The 17803-nt window shown below is 47.4% G+C and overlaps 1 protein-coding gene across 1 annotated transcript; it reads right to left on the bottom strand.

Annotated features, from left to right (window-relative positions):
- Positions 1 to 6393: 6393 nt before the first annotated feature.
- DUSP6 (dual specificity phosphatase 6) lies at positions 6394 to 13195 on the bottom strand. The gene is made up of 3 exons (XM_079993420.1): positions 12280 to 13195; positions 10084 to 10521; positions 6394 to 7951 (listed from the first exon to the last, which is right to left on the bottom strand). The coding sequence occupies exons 1-3, from the start codon at positions 12689 to 12691 to the stop codon at positions 7644 to 7646; spliced, it is 1158 nt and encodes a 385-aa protein (XP_079849546.1). The 5' UTR covers positions 12692 to 13195; the 3' UTR covers positions 6394 to 7643.
- Positions 13196 to 17803: the final 4608 nt, after the last annotated feature.

Genomic DNA, 17803 nt, shown 5'->3' with positions numbered 1-17803 from the left:
ATGGCTTTCCTGGTTAGCTGTGTCGTAAAATCAAACAGGTTGTGTCCTACAAGAATGCACTCCCACCAACACACACATATAACATCCTGTAAAGATGGTAGGTTCTTCATCTACTTGTCTGCATCCCCCACCCCACCGCACACACTATCTATCTATCTATCTATCTATCTATCTATCATTTATTTATTTATTTACTTACTTACTTACTTACTTACTTACCTACCTACCTACCACTTAATTGCCAAAATGGCTTCTAGGTGGATTACAAGTAAAAGAAAAGTTAAAGGTAAGGTAAAGGACAGTTAAGTCTAGTCAAAGGATGGTTAAGTCCAGTCAAAGTTAACTAAGAGGTTGTGGTGCTCATCTCACTTCAGGCCGAGGGAACCAGTGTTTGCCCACAGACAGCTTTCCAGGTCATGCGGCCAGCATGACTAAACCGCTTCTGGCGCAACTGAACACCATGACGGAAACCAGAGCGCACGGAAATGCCATTTACCTTCTAGCTGCAATGGTACCTGTTTATCTACTCACGCTGGTGTGCTTTCGAGCTGCTAGGTTGGCAGAAGCTGGGACAGAGCAATGGGAGCTCACCCTGTCACAGGAATTCAAACTGCTGACCACCGATCTTCTGATCGGCAAGCCCAAGAGGCTCAGTGGTTTAGACCACAGTGCCACCCGGGTCTATATTTATATCTACAAATGAATGAGTTGCAAAATACTCAGTTTCATTTTTCCCCCTCCCCATTTCTGTTTTATCTAAGAGGAAGGGAAAAGGAAAGTCTTGTGACCAGGGGACTTTTGAAGTACAACTTGCAAACAGGATTCATTTTATTTCCGCAGGTGACCAAAAACATGTGGCCGCATGTGGTCAAAAACCACCACCTTTTTAAAAGATGGTTTTAACATGGTCTTTTTAAAAGATGGCTTAAGGTTTTGTCTGCTTCTGTTCTTGCTAGCACCCGCCTCAAATAAAATAACTGCTCTAAGGTGGGCAGCTGGAGGCTTCAGTTGTGTAACATGAATAAGGCACCTACTCAAGACTCCGTGGGTAGCACATTTGGCTGTGGCTGTGAATGCAAACCATTTTGCAGGCACCACAATCATAAAAATAGTACTTTTATCACACTTATGTCCCACCTTTCATCCAAGGAGTTCAAGAGAGTAGGTGCACATGGTTTGTTCTTCCCATTTAATCCTCACAACAACAACCCTGTTAGGAAGGTTAGACCTAGAAATGATTAACCATACACACACACACACGCACACAGAGAGAGAGGGGAGAGAGAGAGAGAGAGAGAGAGAGAGAGAGATTTGAACCTTGATCTGCCCAGTCCTACTCTATCACTTTAACCACTATCCTTTACTATCTCTCTTTTTTGCATACAGTAAAAAACCACAATCCAGTCACATTTCCCTATGCCAGAGATGAAGAGTCTCCATCTCAGTAGCTGAGTATGGCCCTCCAGGCTGCTCTGTCTGGCCCTCAAGACTCTCCCCATCCCATACCTCCATCTGCCCAAGACATAACCTTCCCTGATCTGGCTCCACACCACACACATACACACACACACCCCAAGTGTTTTGCTGCCTGGAATGTGGCTTAAGTTGTGGTGGTGCTTCTTTCTTGCCTGGATGGAAGATGAAGAGGTCTTTACTCTGTGTGTAAATAGCATATCCTGACTCTTCCGGTTGAAATGTAGCCTACCCCTGTACCAAGGTCAATGTCTCCATCCACTTTCTCCTCTGCCTCCCCCCACCACTGGAATATGGCCCCTGGCAAGTTGTCCACAAAGGAATGTGGCCCTCAGACTGAGGCGGGTTTCTGCAGCCGTGCCCCAGCTGAGCTTTGCCACCCTTGCTAGCAACTGGAGAGACTCGAGTCCCACTGCTTCCCTTGCCAGAGAGAGACAACAACAGGCCTTCGCTGTCAGTCAAGCAAAAACTCTTCCAGTGTTGTGAATCTATGATGAAATGCAAAGGTTTTGCAGTGAATTCCCCCCTCCTTTATTTTAAAAGGAGTGGGGCGGGCAGGACGGGGGAGGGGGCAGGAGGAGGGGAAAAGGAAGCCCTACACTTTGCTGAATGGGAGCGGCTCAAATTATGCTCAGCTGGTTTAGTTCACACTGTGACCCTGCCTGGCTTCCTGCTATTCAGATGTGTGACTTCCCCTTTGTGGTAATGGCCTGTGGCACTGGGCCAGGGAACGTTATTAATTTCAGAAGTGGCCTGACAGCAAACCCACAGCGAAGCGAGAGGAAGTGGCAGGGAGGCCATCTGTTGGTTTCGGCAGAACAGTAGGAGCCCGGCTCCGTAGGCTGAATGAGGAAAGTAGATTAATAATCCACAAAGAGGAAACTGCCTAAAATTATCCACAGACCTTTTTTTTTTAAAAGGGAAAAAAGAAAGATCACTTGAGCTGCAGCTGGACAGGAAATTGCTAGGGCTGCTTGCACTTTTCTGCTTTGAACGACACAGAACAGGGAAGGCCGAGAACAGTTCAAGGCTGGCTTATAGGCAACAAAGCAGGTCTCTCTGTAACTCGCCTCTGTTTATAGGCACTCGTTCAAGGCTCAGCAAAGTTGACTTGCCCCCCCCACCATTCCACTGCAATGTTTTGTTTTGCATTCCCAACCTTACAATTGCCCATCTTTGCGTGGGTCAGAATTTCCCCTGATTGCGGAAGCTTCCAAGCAACCTGTTTATTGAGGCTCTTGAAGGGTGCTGCCTTATTTCTGTGGTTCCCAAACATTTTCAGTCTGCCACCCCCTTGGCTCCATAAATTCATAGTCACCCCACCCTTCTCTACCCTCTGAAAAGCATCATTCAGAACTGTGGTTCTCACAACCCACTAAAGAAGGACAAAAACCAGGAAATATAGCATGGAAAGTATTTTTTGACGCATTCTGTCTAACAAAAACATAAGGGCAAAGGAAATTGATAGCGCAAAATATTTATCTAGAACTAGTTACCAAAGATGCACAATCTGTTAGTACAGCAGTGAATTCGCAACAGAATCAATAGCTGTTACCCAAAATTGGCTGTCCTGTGACAGCTCTGAATCGTAAATACAAACAAATGGGACCAAAGGAAATAGCTTTGAAAGTGATAAGAGCAGTAAAACTTTAAAGGTGTAGTCCATTTCGGGGGCCTAATCCAGCCTGCCGGTTGGTTTATTTTGGCCTCTGTGGCAGTTTATTTCCTGGGGTAAAATTCTAAACTTCAATCCTAAACTCAACAACTTTGGGGTAAAATCATAAAAAAATCTCAACAACTTCAGTCCTACAAAAAGGTTAACAACTTTGGTTGACCCTTTGATCGGCCCTCACGGCTCTTCACTTCATCAAATCTGGCCCTCTTTGAAAAAAAGTTTGGACACCACTGCTAGGCAGTGGCTTGGTCAATCATAAATCAAAGATCAGCACTCTTGGAGGGGCTAATCTCCAGTGCCCCCCTAATTGTCCCTTAGCAACCCGCCTCCCCCCCCCCCGGTAATCCCACACTGCAGGGAGCAGTACCACCCAGTTTGTGAACCACTGAACATCCCTCCTCATGGGTTTATAGGGAGATTAGACCAATATTGTACCAAACGCCACCCCACACTTTCCAGTGCATTTCTCTATCCCTATTCGTCTGGCAAAAAGTCTGTGATCTTTTGGGAAATTGGGTTTCTTGCCCAAGGCTTTCCAACCCACAATCATTGTGCAACCCTGAAAAACAGTGGCTGTCTCACAGCACCCTATGAATGAGGAAGCAGCCGGCTCCTCCTTTGCCGGGCTATACATGAACCTTGGCTGAAATAAACAGGAAGCGGCAGTGTGCAGCATTTTGGTTTCTGCTGTGTGATTTGTTCCCCCTTCCTTTGAAAGAGAGTCATCTGGAGGCTTTTAGGGAAGGGACAGCGCTGTTCACACACTGGTTGCACAAAAATTGCTTCGCTCACCTCCCCAGCCTTGCTTTCTCTGTGCAGCTCCAGCCCATGGGTTACCCAATGGCACAATCAGCTGGCAACGCAAGAACAGGGCATTTCATTTGTGGAATGCTCTCCCCAGGGAAACATACCTGGTGCCCTCTTGGTCAGTTTGTAGGCACCAGGCTAAGGCATTATTATCTACCCAGGCCTTCCATAGTTAAGCTAACCTCCATTCATTTTTCAGGGGGTGAGGTAGGACTTGTTCTTTGTATTGTGTTTTTCAATGAACTTCCTTAAATCTACAGTGGGCATTATTAAATAGGCACAGGTAGACCTGCAACAAAATTTTGCAGTTCAGAGTACTTCCTATTCAAGAAGTTTTCTACTATACAGTGATACCTCAGGTTACAGACGCTTCAGGTTACAGACTCTGCTAACCCACAAATAGTACCTCAGGTTAAGAACTTTGCTTCAGGATGAACAGAAATCGCACGATGGCACGGCAGCGGCAAGGCAGCAATGGGAGGCCCCATTAGCTAAAGTGGTGTCTCAGGTTAAGAACAGTTTCAGATTAAGAACAGACCTCTGGAACGAATTAAGTTCTTAATCCGAGGTACCACTGTATTCCATTGTAGTGCTTCAGCCCAGGTTTTCCATTTTCCTCCCTAACAGTCAGTAATCATGCTATGGGCAATGAGCATGGTCAGTCTTGGCCAACACAGGCAATGTGAGCCTAGGAATACAAGACACATGCCAAATCATACTGGGTGCTGAAACTGGAATCCACCAAAGAATAATCCACTCTGCTGCATAAACTAAGCAGAGCACTTTTAATGTGTTCAAGTGCTTCACATACATTATCTTGCTATAATCATTACCACAGCTATAATTATTTTTGTGTGTGGAGGGAGACGGGATTAGGGAAGTTTGATACCAGTTTGATACTCTTTTTGCAATTGGTCTGCAGAGAAAGACCCTCTAGGGTACAAATGAAAGGTCCTATTAGCCTAGCGGTAAAGAGAACTGGATGAAGAAGAAGAAGAAGAAGAGTTTGGATTTGATATCCCGCTTTATCACTACCCAAAGGAGTCTCCAAGCGGCCAACAATCTCCTTTCCCCTCCTCCCCCACAACAAACACTCTGTGAGGTGAGTGGGGCTAAGAGACTTCACAGAAGTGTGACTGGCCCAAGGTCACCCAGCAGCTGCATGTGGAGGAGCGGAGACGCGAACCTGGTTCCCCCAGATTATGAGTCTACTGCTCTTAACCACTACACCACACTGGCTAAAATCTTAGTTCAGATATCTCTTACTGAATCCTGTGTCTTCAAAAAAATGGAGGATGCCCAAGACAAGAAATTCTCTCTACACATTAGGAAATCCTGCGTCAATTTTCACTGGCAGAGGAATCAGCAGCATACTCTTTATATGGGAAGTGAAGAGAGTGCCTTTGCAGTAGAGCTCACCTCCCCTTCTCCATGTTTGAAAGAAATGCAACAAAAGGAGTGAGATAAGATTTGAAGATGAGGGCATGTGTTTTAAAGTCATGAAATCCTTTTTTTAAGCCCACTAAGGGAGAAGGAAGAAGCTCTAGAAACAAAATGCAGACCAGCTAAAACGATCTGTATATCGGGTACAAGCATATGGTTAGGGGAAGATGAACAGCTTTATTGCAGACTAAGAAAAAAAGGAGATAGAAAAAAAATAATTCAGCGTTTTCTTCACTTAGCTTGAGCCTAGTTCATAAATGCACCTTTGTCACAACAAAGGCTAGCATCAAATGATGTTTTGCATTTGTGAGCAAGCCACCAAAGATCTTCTGGCGCTTACCTGTTCCTCACAGCCTTGTTGCACCTGTTCTAAACATCTTGAAAATTGCCAACAAGGTGATTGTACTTTCAAATACACATCACAGCCCAGAAAGGGTGAAACGTTCATGGCAACAGAAACTATGGGTGAAATTCAGACATACATCCTAATGGTGTGTGTGGGGGGGGGGGGTTATTAAAAAGAGATGAGTTACATTGCTTTGCCTTCAATAGCATGTTTACCTGCATGTACACCCCCCCAGAGGTGTAGGAAAGGGGGTGTGGTGGGTGCGGTCCGCCACAGGTGTCATGACTGGGGGGGGGGTGGCAAATGGCAGGAGAATGGGAGCGTGCCCACCCCTGATAGCACGGGCTTATGCTCTGCCGCTGACCCCTCCCCCAGTAAAAATGGATGTGGATGCCTTTCTATTCTGCCGTGTTTCTGAAAGCACATCCCACTGAAAGTAATGCAGTGCAAATAAATGACCCACATTCAGACATGCGTTTCCAGTTTCTGATCCGGCAAGTTCCATGTGTAGAGAAGTTTGCTTGGGTGCACTGATCATCTCCACTTTTAAAGGTAAAAAAGTCAGCCAGCTGCACCACTCTTCTGCAAATGACAAAGCGCTGAACGATGGCAACTCTTACCAAGAAACAAATCAGTCTCAATTCTCAAATAGCCAAAAATAGTTATTTATTAATAATTTATGATCTCAACATTCTTAGAATAAAATCCCAACTTTTACACTGGCAAATCAGAGACACTCCCTTATGGACAATTGTGTGCAAGACCTTCTTGCATATTACACAGGTACACATGCTCACACCCACACACACTTCCAGTTTTATACAAAAATAAATGCAAGATATTGCATTTGAGGTGAAGCTCCCTGAAGAGTTTGTACAGAGGTAATGCACTGTTTAGCACAAAATCGTTTTGTTTTGTTTTTAATTTGATAATTTACAGAAAAAAGAATCTTCTGTTCTGAAGACGTAGCTCTCTTCCAAAAGAAAAATGCAAACTAGGCTATTTACAAAAGGTAAGGCCAAATTAAGTCATGAGACCCTATGTTGATGGCACACCCCTACAAAAGAAAATGTGTATATATATATATATATATATATATATATATATATATAATCACCACAAAAGATACTTTATCCATTCACAAAATGCGAGTAAACAAACCCCAAAGCATAGACACAGATTCCCTAAACAAGGAAGCAAGTTTGCCTCATTTCAACAGTAAAATCAAGCATGCTGCAAAAATGTATCCTTTGCATACAAAAGGAAGAATGGAGAGAGAAAGAACGCCCTTTGAGCTGACCTCTGGTACCTATCATTTTACTGATGTTGCTTATCGATTCAGGATTTAAAACTTTTTAACATCAACCAAGCCAAGCATTACAAAGCTCTTGGCAAACAAAAATTCCAAACACATTTGAGCTTAAACCTCTCTTTGGCTCCTCTAAATCAAAATTGGGGGGGGGGAGGGGGCACACAATTAGTCTTCACTGAAGACAACACAATATATTACAAATGCATTGAATACATTTTCCCCAGTCTTACATGTGCTCATATAGTGTCCATTCTTCCTCCCCCCTATCTGTGTTTGGAAGTCCAAGTCACTGTATAGGTGGCGGTTTGTGCATCGAGCAAAAATGCGTGGCCTACCTAGAGGCAAGGTCTGAAGAGTTTATGGTGGTTGTTTCCCCGCGCCCTGGGAGAACTCGGCTGGTTCCCTCCCTTTGCAATAGCAGATTCCAAACTTTGTTAACCTTTTTATTTTTAAGCACACAGGCTGGCTACTGCTCAAGAGCAGCGTCCACAAAAGAGAGCTGGATTCCTTTGCTGCCGTCAAAGAGAAGCATCGTGGAGGAATGATCACACAACCCAAGGCTGGAAGAACTGGGACGTGGCTGGTGCTCACGTGGACTGCAGGGAGTCCACCTGGAAGACGTTTTGGTTGGAAGGGGTGGTGAAATAGAGCTGCTGGCTGGGGACGCGGTTGTCACAGGGGCAGTTCAGCCCCAGAGTCCTCTCAAAGTCCAACAGCTGGCCCATGAAGTTGAAGTTGGGGGAGATGTTGGATTTCTTCATCTTGACAATGTCGTAGGCGTCGTTCATGGACAAGTTGAGCTTCTGCATCAGGTAGGCGACCGTCACGGTGACCGAGCGGCTGATCCCTGCCAGGCAATGCACAAGCACGCCACAATTCTTCCCACGAGCTTCATCTGTGGAGGAAACAAGACAAAGACAAGAACCGTGAGATCTCTCTTCTTCTCCCAGCCTAAAGGTCACGCCACTAGATGAGACCAAATGTGACAGAGAGCTTTGTGAACTCCTCATAGAATTTGCATCGCCTTCCTTCCTACTCCCATCCTCCAGGCTCGCTTTGCATAGCGTTTTCAAAGCCTTGCTTTATTTGCTCTCCCAATAAAATTTCTATTTTGACTGGGCCAAAGTCAAAACGCAAGAGTTCTAGGAATAGGTCTTCTGAACTCAGGCCTTGAACCTACACCAGCTTTGAATGCACCAGGAACAACATGAAAGCAAGTTACACCTTCAACAGAATTATGTGGCACAGCCTTTGTTGAAGTGTACCAGGCAGCCTACAGGGTGAGACCGACTGTTCGGATGCTCAAGAACTAAAACATACTCCCTGGATACCGGAGACTCAGCTAGGAGCAGCATAAATGGTTCTAGCCTAATTTGATGTGCAAAAGGGAATATTTTTGGCTTACTAGGGAATATTCCAGAGGGTAAACCTACACCTGTAATCTGAAGTAGACTACAAGAGGAACTGCAGTGTGCAAATCTGCTGACCACACAGTTTGGTTATAGGCTGGTTCTGACCATATTCCAACCATGTTATTCTGCAGTTGGGGGTCAGAGGCAGAAAAAGCAGATGTGGTTCCCCCCCCCTTCCTGCCTATGTGTTGTAACATGAGCAGCAATAAACAACAACATGCTGTCAGTCGCAGAAGCAGCTTATGGTGGGTATGTGGTTGATGATCTGTGGTTTTAGAAGATTCCATCAACATTGGAAGGGCTTGTTTTGAACTATAGAAATGTGAAGTGTTTTATGTGACTTTTCTGCTCTCTTTTACGGCATAATGTGTTTGTGTTGACGTTGTTAAATGTAAATTGCTTGGAGACCTTCTCAGGTAAGTGAGTAATACTAAATAATACTTCATAAGTTCTAATACTAATAGGTCACCAAAAGAATTTGGTGTACATTCGCCCTAGCATATAAATAGGGAAACCTTACAATGCCACCTTTTTTTTTTAATGGAGACAAGCAGATTGCAAAGGTCTATTAAATTATTCTCCAACTGTTGTGCAGTGCAGCTGAACAATGGAGGTATTCAGCTGTTTTAAAAGGAAGAGAGAAGTCACAGGGGACAGCCCATTAGGAGAAACAGAATGTCAACATTGCCAGAAAATGGGTTCCTTTGTAATAGGAAATGCATTATAATGCCTGGAGATTAGTTTCTTTGTGGCTTCCAGCCTACAGTTTCTTCTTGCTGGGCTCAGATTACCTACATTCTGCTCTATTACCAGTATCACTCAATCAGATTACAGCACAGTATTCACTGGCAGATAACACAATGACCCTCCCCAAAGAGGGGGTGGGGAGCATAACTGAACTAATTCACAAAGAGAAGGGGAAGGAGTCTAAATGTACTCATCAGCACTTCTCATATTTTAGGGCAATACCTGCTTCTGAGAAAACAGTGTTTTTTATGGAACCCTCTAGATTAAATTCAACAGGGCATGCTTCCACATGAGTAGGTACAGAAATGAAAGCTTGGAGGCTCTAGGGGGTATACTTCTAGGTAGATGTACATAGGATTGCACTGTTTGAGGGAGCATAAAGGAATTGAGGAATCAGGTCAGGCAGAGTTAAAGAAAAAAGGGAATGAATGCATCCAATTAACTACCAAAACACTGGAATCTCTCTCTATATTGTGTTTTTAAAAATTACTTGCTTTCTTTTAAAATACAGTTTTCCTGGACAAAATTCAAATATGCTAGCATGGAAATTATGACTTTAAAATACAGGTATCTAAAAGATCAATTTCTTCTTCTTACAAGCTTTAACAATAACTAAACGCTGGCAGAAGTATCTTGCTATTTCTTAGATCCCCAAAGGCTGAAAATTACATTAAAATAAATAAATATTAAACAAGTCATACTGTTAATAATTTGCAGCATAATCCTGTACAGTTCTACTCAAAGGCAAGTCCCACTGAATTTAACAGGGATGACTCCCAGGCAGGTGCATTGAGGATTGCAGGCATAATTATGCTACCACAAGACACACCCAACACTCACTTTGCAATTATTATAAACCAAATCTCACCTATAAAAGAGATGGCCTCAGGGAAAAACTGAGACAAGTTTTGGCTCCAGTGGTCAGAGATGGGGATCTGCTTGTATTTAAACTCGCCAGCGTTCTCAAAGAGATTAGGCAGGTTGGGGGTGACATTCAAGATGTATTTAATGCCAAACTCTTCTAGAACGTCCAAGTTGGTGGAATCCTTGGCACAGCCCAGGTAGAGGTAGGGCAAGATCTCCACCGGGAAGGAAGGCTGGTTATTGGACAAGGGGCTGCCATCAGAGTCGGTGGCACTGTTAGGGTCTCGGTCAATGTCCGATTCAATGTCCGAAGAGGAGTCGGAGCTGATTCGGAGGCCACCCAAACCCAGGACTGGCAGAGGGGGAGAACTGCTGCTACATGAACTGTCCAAGTTAGTTTCGCAATGCAGGGCATACTCTGCCTGGAACTTGCTGAAACCACCTGGGAAGAAAAGAAAGGAAATAATTTGGATGAGAGATCACATTGAGGCTTTCCGAACCACTACCACCCCACACACCTCCGGGGTCAGTTCTATAGCTGTAAGATGCAGAAGCAGAAAGCCACACAACAACATACAGTTTGTGAAGAGACATAGCTCTGTAGTGGTGTAACGGGTTCAATTGACTTTTGCCTGAAGCCAGACAGTGAAGGCAGCCCTGCTGACCAATTGCCCTGCTCATCAGAAGGCAGCTAGCTTCCTCTGTTTCAGACCGTTAGAAATAAAACTGGGAGCTAGGGAGGTTGGAAAAAAAGAAGGGGATTCCCCTTTATCACGGCTGTCAGATTAAGGATTAAAAAAATAGTAGTGGCAGATGCTGCTCCTGTGGAGTTCAGTAGAGGAAGGGGGATTAGGAAATGAATGGACAGTCCTGAGAATGACAGAATGGAGATGCTGCAAAATGCAAAGGAGCCATCGCTTATTCCGCCATGGAAAGCAGAATTCTGTTGCCCACCAATAAATACACTGGATCCTTTTACTTGCACAGGAAGGAACATTAGGCAAAGTGAAACAGCCCAGATTCAGACGACAAATTTCAGAGTAATGTTAAAGGGCAGGCAGTTGCCAGCATTTCTGTAATGACACTTTTTAAGGTTTTTTTGCCTAATCGGTGTAAAATGCATATTCCACCCATCATAAAAGAAATGAGCTATAAGGAGGAACCACTGAACAGCCCTAAACTGAAGAGGACAGCACAGAAGGGGTTACAGCTCTTCCCCCACTCCACTTCCTATCCCAAGATTTCGCAAGAGCCTTTGCTCTTCCAAAGAAAGGGAGGGAGGAAGCAATCGGGTTATCAAAACCACCCCTTCAGGGCATGTCTCCTTTGAAGCGGCTGCCTTTTAAGTCCAGGCAATATAAACCAGGCCCTTTTACTGCACCACCGTATCACCCCTAGTCTCCCTATACGTAACACTTTGACCTAGTAACGCCAGACTCATCCCCGGGGTTTTGCCTAGTTTGACTGGAGGGAGGAGGAGCAAGCAGAAGATTTAGAGCCGCCGGCAGATTTCGGAGTGACTTTGCGATAGATCAGCAAGGATTTAAAACGAAAAGGCTCGGCTGAGCTGGGAGGGGGGCAGGCGGGAATGGAAAGGGTGTGTGAGCGAACTGTCCATGAGTGAATATCGGTCTGAAAGGATTGTGAACTCAATTCAGGTGCTAAACATCTCCCGAGAGATGGACCCAGTTCCTTCTGCTAACCCACCCCCGCAAACCCGAGTCGCTCTTTCACACGAGTTTTTTTTGCTAGGAAAAAGATCTAACAGCCTTCAGGAGTTGGGATTTTCAAAGTTTGTCCCTCGGATATATTGCCCCATGTTAAACAACTTAGGCAAAGGGGTTTGTGTGTGTCCTGCCCTATGGCTTTCCCTGGCAGGTTTTAAAAGCAGTGAGATTTGCCCAGCATGGGGGTGGGGGTGTTTTCCTCCTCTGGGATTTCTTTCTCCTTCCTTCCTTCCTTCCTTCCTTCTCCCCCAATCAGGGGCCATCTGGCAACGCTCCGCTGCGTACAATAGGGGGCGAGGGTGTCTTGCGCCCAGACGCAGGGGGCTGGCGTCTAGACACTCCCCTGGCGGCTGGAGGGGAAGGGGGCGGTTCCGAAGGCGCCGGGGGCCGGGGATGGAGGAAGGGGGGGGAGGAAGGAAGGAAGGCAGGACTGGATTCCGGGGAACCCGCTCCCGCTCCGCTTAACCCCTCACCTTCCAGGAAGAAGGCCTTGCAGCCGTCGTCTTTGAGGCGCTTGAGGAGCAGCCCCAGGACGGAGTCCCCGGCCGTGTTCTCGTTCCAGTCGCTGCTGCTCTCGTCGTAGAGGACGACGGTGTCGGTGCCGCAGCGGCGGGCGAACTTCTCGCGCTCCTCCTCGCCGCTGGCGAAGAGGGCGCGCAGGGGCAGGTTGCCCTTCTGCAGGCGCCGCAGCATGATGCCCGGCAGCGCCACGCTGATGGCCGACTCGATGTGCGACGACTCGTACAGCTCCTGCGGGCGGCAGTCCATCAGCAGCAGGCGCTCGGTGCCCAGCTCCAGCTGCTCGTTGAGCCACGCCACCGTCTTGCACAGCGCCATGTCCGACACCACGAAAGGAGGAGCGGCGGGTCGGAGCGTATCTAGCATCGGGGAAGGCGGGCGGCGGCGGGGGGCTGTGGAAAACGCCCCTCTCCAAAGGGCCACGCGGACCACCGGGGCAGAGGGCACGGGCGCAGCCGGGGCGAAGGCAGCCGCAACTCGGGAACTCCTCGGGCGAGCTCCCGGCCTCCGTTAGCAGTGGAGAGAAGGGACGGAGCAGGAATCCCCCTTCCTCTTCTTTTTGTCAATGAATCCTCGAATGAACCTTCCTAACCGCCTCTGCTTTTTTGCTTCCCCCGAATAAAAATCCAATTAAATGTGCTCAGATGCCTTTCTTCCGTGCAGCAAAAGGAAATGCATTTAAATAACTCGTTAGAGAGAAGAGAGAGACCCTACTCTCGCTACCGGTGTTATTGCTTTTGCCTGCTTCTCCTGCTTCTCACATCTTGCTTCACGGCCCCCCTTCTCCTCCTCTTTCTTCCTAAGTCCTCGAGATGCGATCAATGTCCCTTTTAATCAGCCCTGCACGCTCTCCTCCTCGCTTCGCCCCTTCCACCCTGCGCCAGGCAGTTCCTCAATGGATACAAACATGGAACGTCTCAATGGATACATTCTCTCGGCCGGCCAATCAGCGCTCGCGGAAGGGGCTGTTTCCGTGGAGACGGGCCGGCTGGAACAGGTTGTGTTGATGAATTGTTAATGAGTTTGTCATTCACAAAAACGGAAAGGAATTTCCGCTCCGGATAAGCCGAGTGCAAACAAGCAGCAACAGCAGCTCAGCGGGAGGAAGGAGGGAAAGGAAGGCGCGGGGGGAGAGAGAGGGGGGAGGAGGAGGAGGAGAGCTAAGAGGGGAAGACACACAGCCGCTAGAGCTGCGCGTCTGCGGCTCGAGTTTCCTTCTGTTGCAGCTCACGCAGAGCAGCCCAGCGATTACACAACAAATGGTCCAATTAGAGGAGGAACAAAAGGCAGCCTCTCCTCTTCGGTGTTTTCGCTGCACAAGCGCGCTCGTTAAGGGCACTTCGCAGCCGCGCTTTTCCTCCTTCGGGCTCCCTTCGCAGCGAGGCGAGGGAACTTTGGGGACACCCCGCGTTGCTTTTGCAGAGCTGATAAGATGCAAGTGCCTTTTGCAGGCATTAGGGGACCGCCCCCCGTCCCTTCCCCTTGCCTTGAATTTTTTCCCCCCGTGGGCGAAACGGGAATGACTGACCCACGCGTGCACGCTTTATTTTCCGCCCTCTACAAACACGTGCGCTGATAGTAACCATAATACATGCGGGCACACAAGTCCTCCAAGTCAGGAGACTGGAACTGAGAAAAGGAAGCGGGGGGGGGGGGAGCCCGATCGCGCCAGTGAGTGACCTCAAAAAGTCAGCTACGAGAAAGCGCGCCGCCGGCTTGCTGCGAGAGCCTCAGGTTTTATTCTCCCCTCCGGGTAAGCCGAGTTAATTGTGGAAGAAGGAGCCGGCTTTTCATTAGAGCGGAGCGTGGGCCGGAGTTAATGGGTAGCGGAGCGGACAGAGCCGCTTGGCATTTGCAAGGGTGGCTGCTGGCGCTCGGTAATTGTGTCCCATTGTTCCCACAGCCTGAAATCCAGGCCGGGAGAGCGGCTCTTCCTCCCCCTTCGGCCCGGGCGCTTTTCTTGCTATTAACCCTTCCTGGGCTTCCAAAAGGAATATTTCCCACGCATTAAACCTATTTCCCCGCGGAAGTGCTGCGTCTGCCACCGCTTCCTCGAGGGGGCCTTGGGGGAGTCCTCGTCGGAGTCCGATCCCCCCCCACGCGTGTTTACTCGGAAGTAAGCCCCGCTGGCTATTCAGACGGGGCCAGCTTCCCAGAGGGTTCGCCTGCTCGAAAAAGAGGAGCAAGGGCGAATTCGTTGCGAGGGAGGCGAAAGGCCAGCAAACCACCCCTTAAGTTCGAGTAGGCACCTGACGAAGTGGTGCTTTAGCTCTGCGGTAGCTCCAGCCACCATAAGCTCATCGGTTAGTCTTTAAGCACACGGGGCTCTCTGCTCTTGGTTTTGCTACACAGAGTCGTTATTGCGGGGTTGGCTACGTTAGCCCCCGCCAAGGACGCACCAGGTCCAGGCTGGGCGCAAAAAATCCGCCTCTCCGCAACGATCCAGCTCCTTTCCAAGGGCGCAAGTACATCCCTGCTGCTGCTGCTACTGCAATGCATGTCAAAGATACAAGGGTGACAGGGCTACTCTCCGCCATCAAGCTTAATGCAAGCATTTGCTGGGATACCCTGGAAAGAGGTTTTCTGCTTTTTCTCTACTGTCCCACAGTAATAAGGGGGGGGGGGCTTTCTTAGAGAGCTGAGATTTTGCTAGGTATTACAAATGGAGGGAGCTGACCAGAGTGGCTGGGGCAATCCAGTAAGATGGGCACCATATATTATATTATTATTTATTTCATTGCATCAGTGTGGTCTGCTAGGAAAAATGCCCTTGGGTAGCCAAGTTAGGTGCACCTGGGTGTTGTTGGCCTGCAGTGGGACACAAACATCGCTATATGGATTTGGCTTCTAAACTGCTGTTGTGATTATGATGGTGGTGATTCATTTGTAAAATGAAGTGAGAGGTTCCTGCAGTCCCCTGACAAGAAAGGCCTAGAACATGGGTAGGCAAACTAAGGCCCGGGGGCCAGATCTGGCCCAATTGCCTTCTAAATCCAGCCCACGGACGCAGCGGCGTAGCGTGGGTTGTCAGCACCCGGGGCAAGGCAAGTAATTTGCGCCCCCTAACCCGGGGCAAGGCAAGTAATTTGCGCCCCCAACCCGTGGATTTGCACACCCTAACCCTAACCCCCAGATGTTGCGCCCGGTGCTGCCGGCCCCCCCTGCACCCCCCACACTATGCCACTGCACGGACGGTCTGGGAACCAGCATTCTTTTACATGAGTAGAATGTGTCCTTTTATTTAAATGCATCTCTGGGTTATTTGTGGGGCATAGGAATTGGTTCATTTCCCCCTCAAAAAATATAGTCCGGCCCCACACAAGGTCTGAGGGACAGGGCCCCTGCTGAAAAAGTTTGCTGACCCCTGGCCTAGAAGATGGATCATTTCTTTATTTGGGCTGGCTTTTAAGTCATTCCCAGGCAGAAACATAACAGCACTACAAGATAAAGCAACTTAAGATTTCTTGCTACACATGCACACCCTTGTGCTTTCCCACTCTGTCCGCTTTCCTTCCTCCCCAGAGCACATTAGGTCACATCAAACACTAATAGCGGAATATCCTGTTCCCACATAATGGGAGAACGTGTGGGAGCTGCCAGGATGATTGTGTTGTCCACGACATCGGCTTTTATTGCTCTGATAGAAGTTAGTTTCCCCTGCCCCTTCAGCACAGTATAGGAAGGAGGGGGTGTATGCTGCCAGGAACTTCTACCATTGTGTGTGTGGCCTGGGTGATAAAAAAGTTGCGGGGGGGGGGCAGTTGCTTGAAAGGAATGTCGCCCAGCAAGCTTCAACTGGACAGCTAACAGGCGGAGCAAGTCACAAGGACTTTACTCTGAAACAAGGCATATAAATGACCACCCCTTTTGAGACCATAACAATAGGGAGAAGACCAAACCATCAGGCTGCACAGCTCCTTTGAATAATCAGCATGAATTATATCTATGGGGATCACTGTGATATACTGTGAACACATAGGATCATTCCAGTATGCAGTATGGTATGTTGCAGGTCCTAGGATATGCCTCATCTGTGATACCTTTGGGGCAATATTAGGTTAGCAACAGAGACAACAATAGCGGGGAGTATAGGAGCATGAATCTGGATTTGTAATAAAAGACCTGTGACCTGACCCAAACCAAATGTTTCTCATTTGCTGAAAAGCTTACACTACAGGATGGTGGGTTTTTCAGCAAGTGTCTATAGTTTCATCAGAACTGATTCTTTATTCAAACTAGGTGTTTTTACCTGCTGAATAGAGGCTACTTAAATGTTTTAAATGGTTATGGATGAGATTAATCAGAGCTGTAAGAGGAAAATGGTATTGGCAAGTTGCGCAATGGAAAGGAAATGACCTAACTCTAATGGAGTCACTTCTCTTATTTTGGAAAGATTCTCCAATATCACACCCTTTGCATCATATATCGGATGTGATGTTGCTTTGTTATTAATTTGTATATCGGCCTTCTTCCAAGGAGCTTAGAATTACGACATAGTCCTGTTCATATCTACCCAGAGGTAGTCCCTACTGAATTCAAGTGGATTTATTCTCTGGTACAGGTGTATAAGATTGCGACCTTTGCCTCACAACAACCCTGTGGGCAATAGCAGCAAGTCCGAAAACAGCCGGTGAGTTTCATAGCTGAAGAGGAATCCAAATCTGGGTCTCCGCAGCTCAAAAACCATGCTCTAAGCAAGGCTTTCTTATTTCTTTCATTGCTGCAATGGGTTCTGTAGAGCAAAGAACATTTTGGAGGTGGCACGGGGTGAAGGAAGACTCAACCAAATGGCGCTTCTTTTTGTTCTCAGAGTCTGACTGATTTACATTTAGCTCTGGCAGGGATGTGATGTGACAGGCAAGCTGCTGCACCATTGGCAGCTGGAGGACATGACGCTTGGGCAGTTGACTTGCTTTTTAAACAAAAAAATACCCCAGAGGTACAGGTTGTGCTGGAGGCGATGGGTGAGTAGCTGGCTTAGACTGAACCGCAGGATGATGCCGGAAGCCAATCGGAAACAGCATGTTCTAATTATGAAACATGCACAAGCCCTAGCACTGAGGGGGAGGCATATCCACAACAGTCCATAAGATCATAAGAACAACTCTGCTGGCTGAAAACTCATCTCAGCCAATGCTCTGCTTTCAGTGTGGCCAACCACATGCCCATGAGAAGCCTCCGAACAGAACCTGAACCACTGCATCACGGTCCCCTACCTGCAAATTTCAGTAACTCGTGTTCACAGCTATATTGCCTCCAACAGGGGAGGTACAGCATCATCACCATGTTCAGTTGCTGTCGCTGGCTCATCCTCCATGAAGTTGTCTCATCCTCTTTTAAAGCCATCCAAGTTGGTTTTAAAAATTCGTGCATGTTTACTTGGAAGCCAGTTCCACTGAACTCGCTATTTTGTAGAATTTGGGTTGATCCCTATAAAGCAAGTGAAGAAAATCTTTTGCCCTCTGGTCATTGCTGGAC

This window comes from Podarcis cretensis, assembly GCF_951804945.1.
Source record: "Podarcis cretensis genome assembly, chromosome: 10".
Lineage (NCBI taxonomy): Eukaryota > Metazoa > Chordata > Lepidosauria > Squamata > Lacertidae > Podarcis > Podarcis cretensis.
Note: the sequence above shows the minus strand (reverse complement) of the source record. Positions and strands in the feature narration are given on the sequence as shown.

What these genes read in the sequence shown, in the direction of transcription:
- DUSP6 (XM_079993420.1), bottom strand. Translation starts at nt 12,691, where the DNA reads ATGCTAGATACGCTCCGACCCGCCGCTCCTCCTTTCGTGGTGTCGGAC. An exon ending in CAAGGCCTTCTTCCTGGAAG is followed by an intron (nt 10,522 to 12,279) that starts GTGAGGGGTTAA and finishes TTTTCTTCCCAG; the next exon opens with GTGGTTTCAGCAAGTTCCAG. An exon ending in TGAGGCCATCTCTTTTATAG is followed by an intron (nt 7,952 to 10,083) that starts GTGAGATTTGGT and finishes TTTCCTCCACAG; the next exon opens with ATGAAGCTCGTGGGAAGAAT.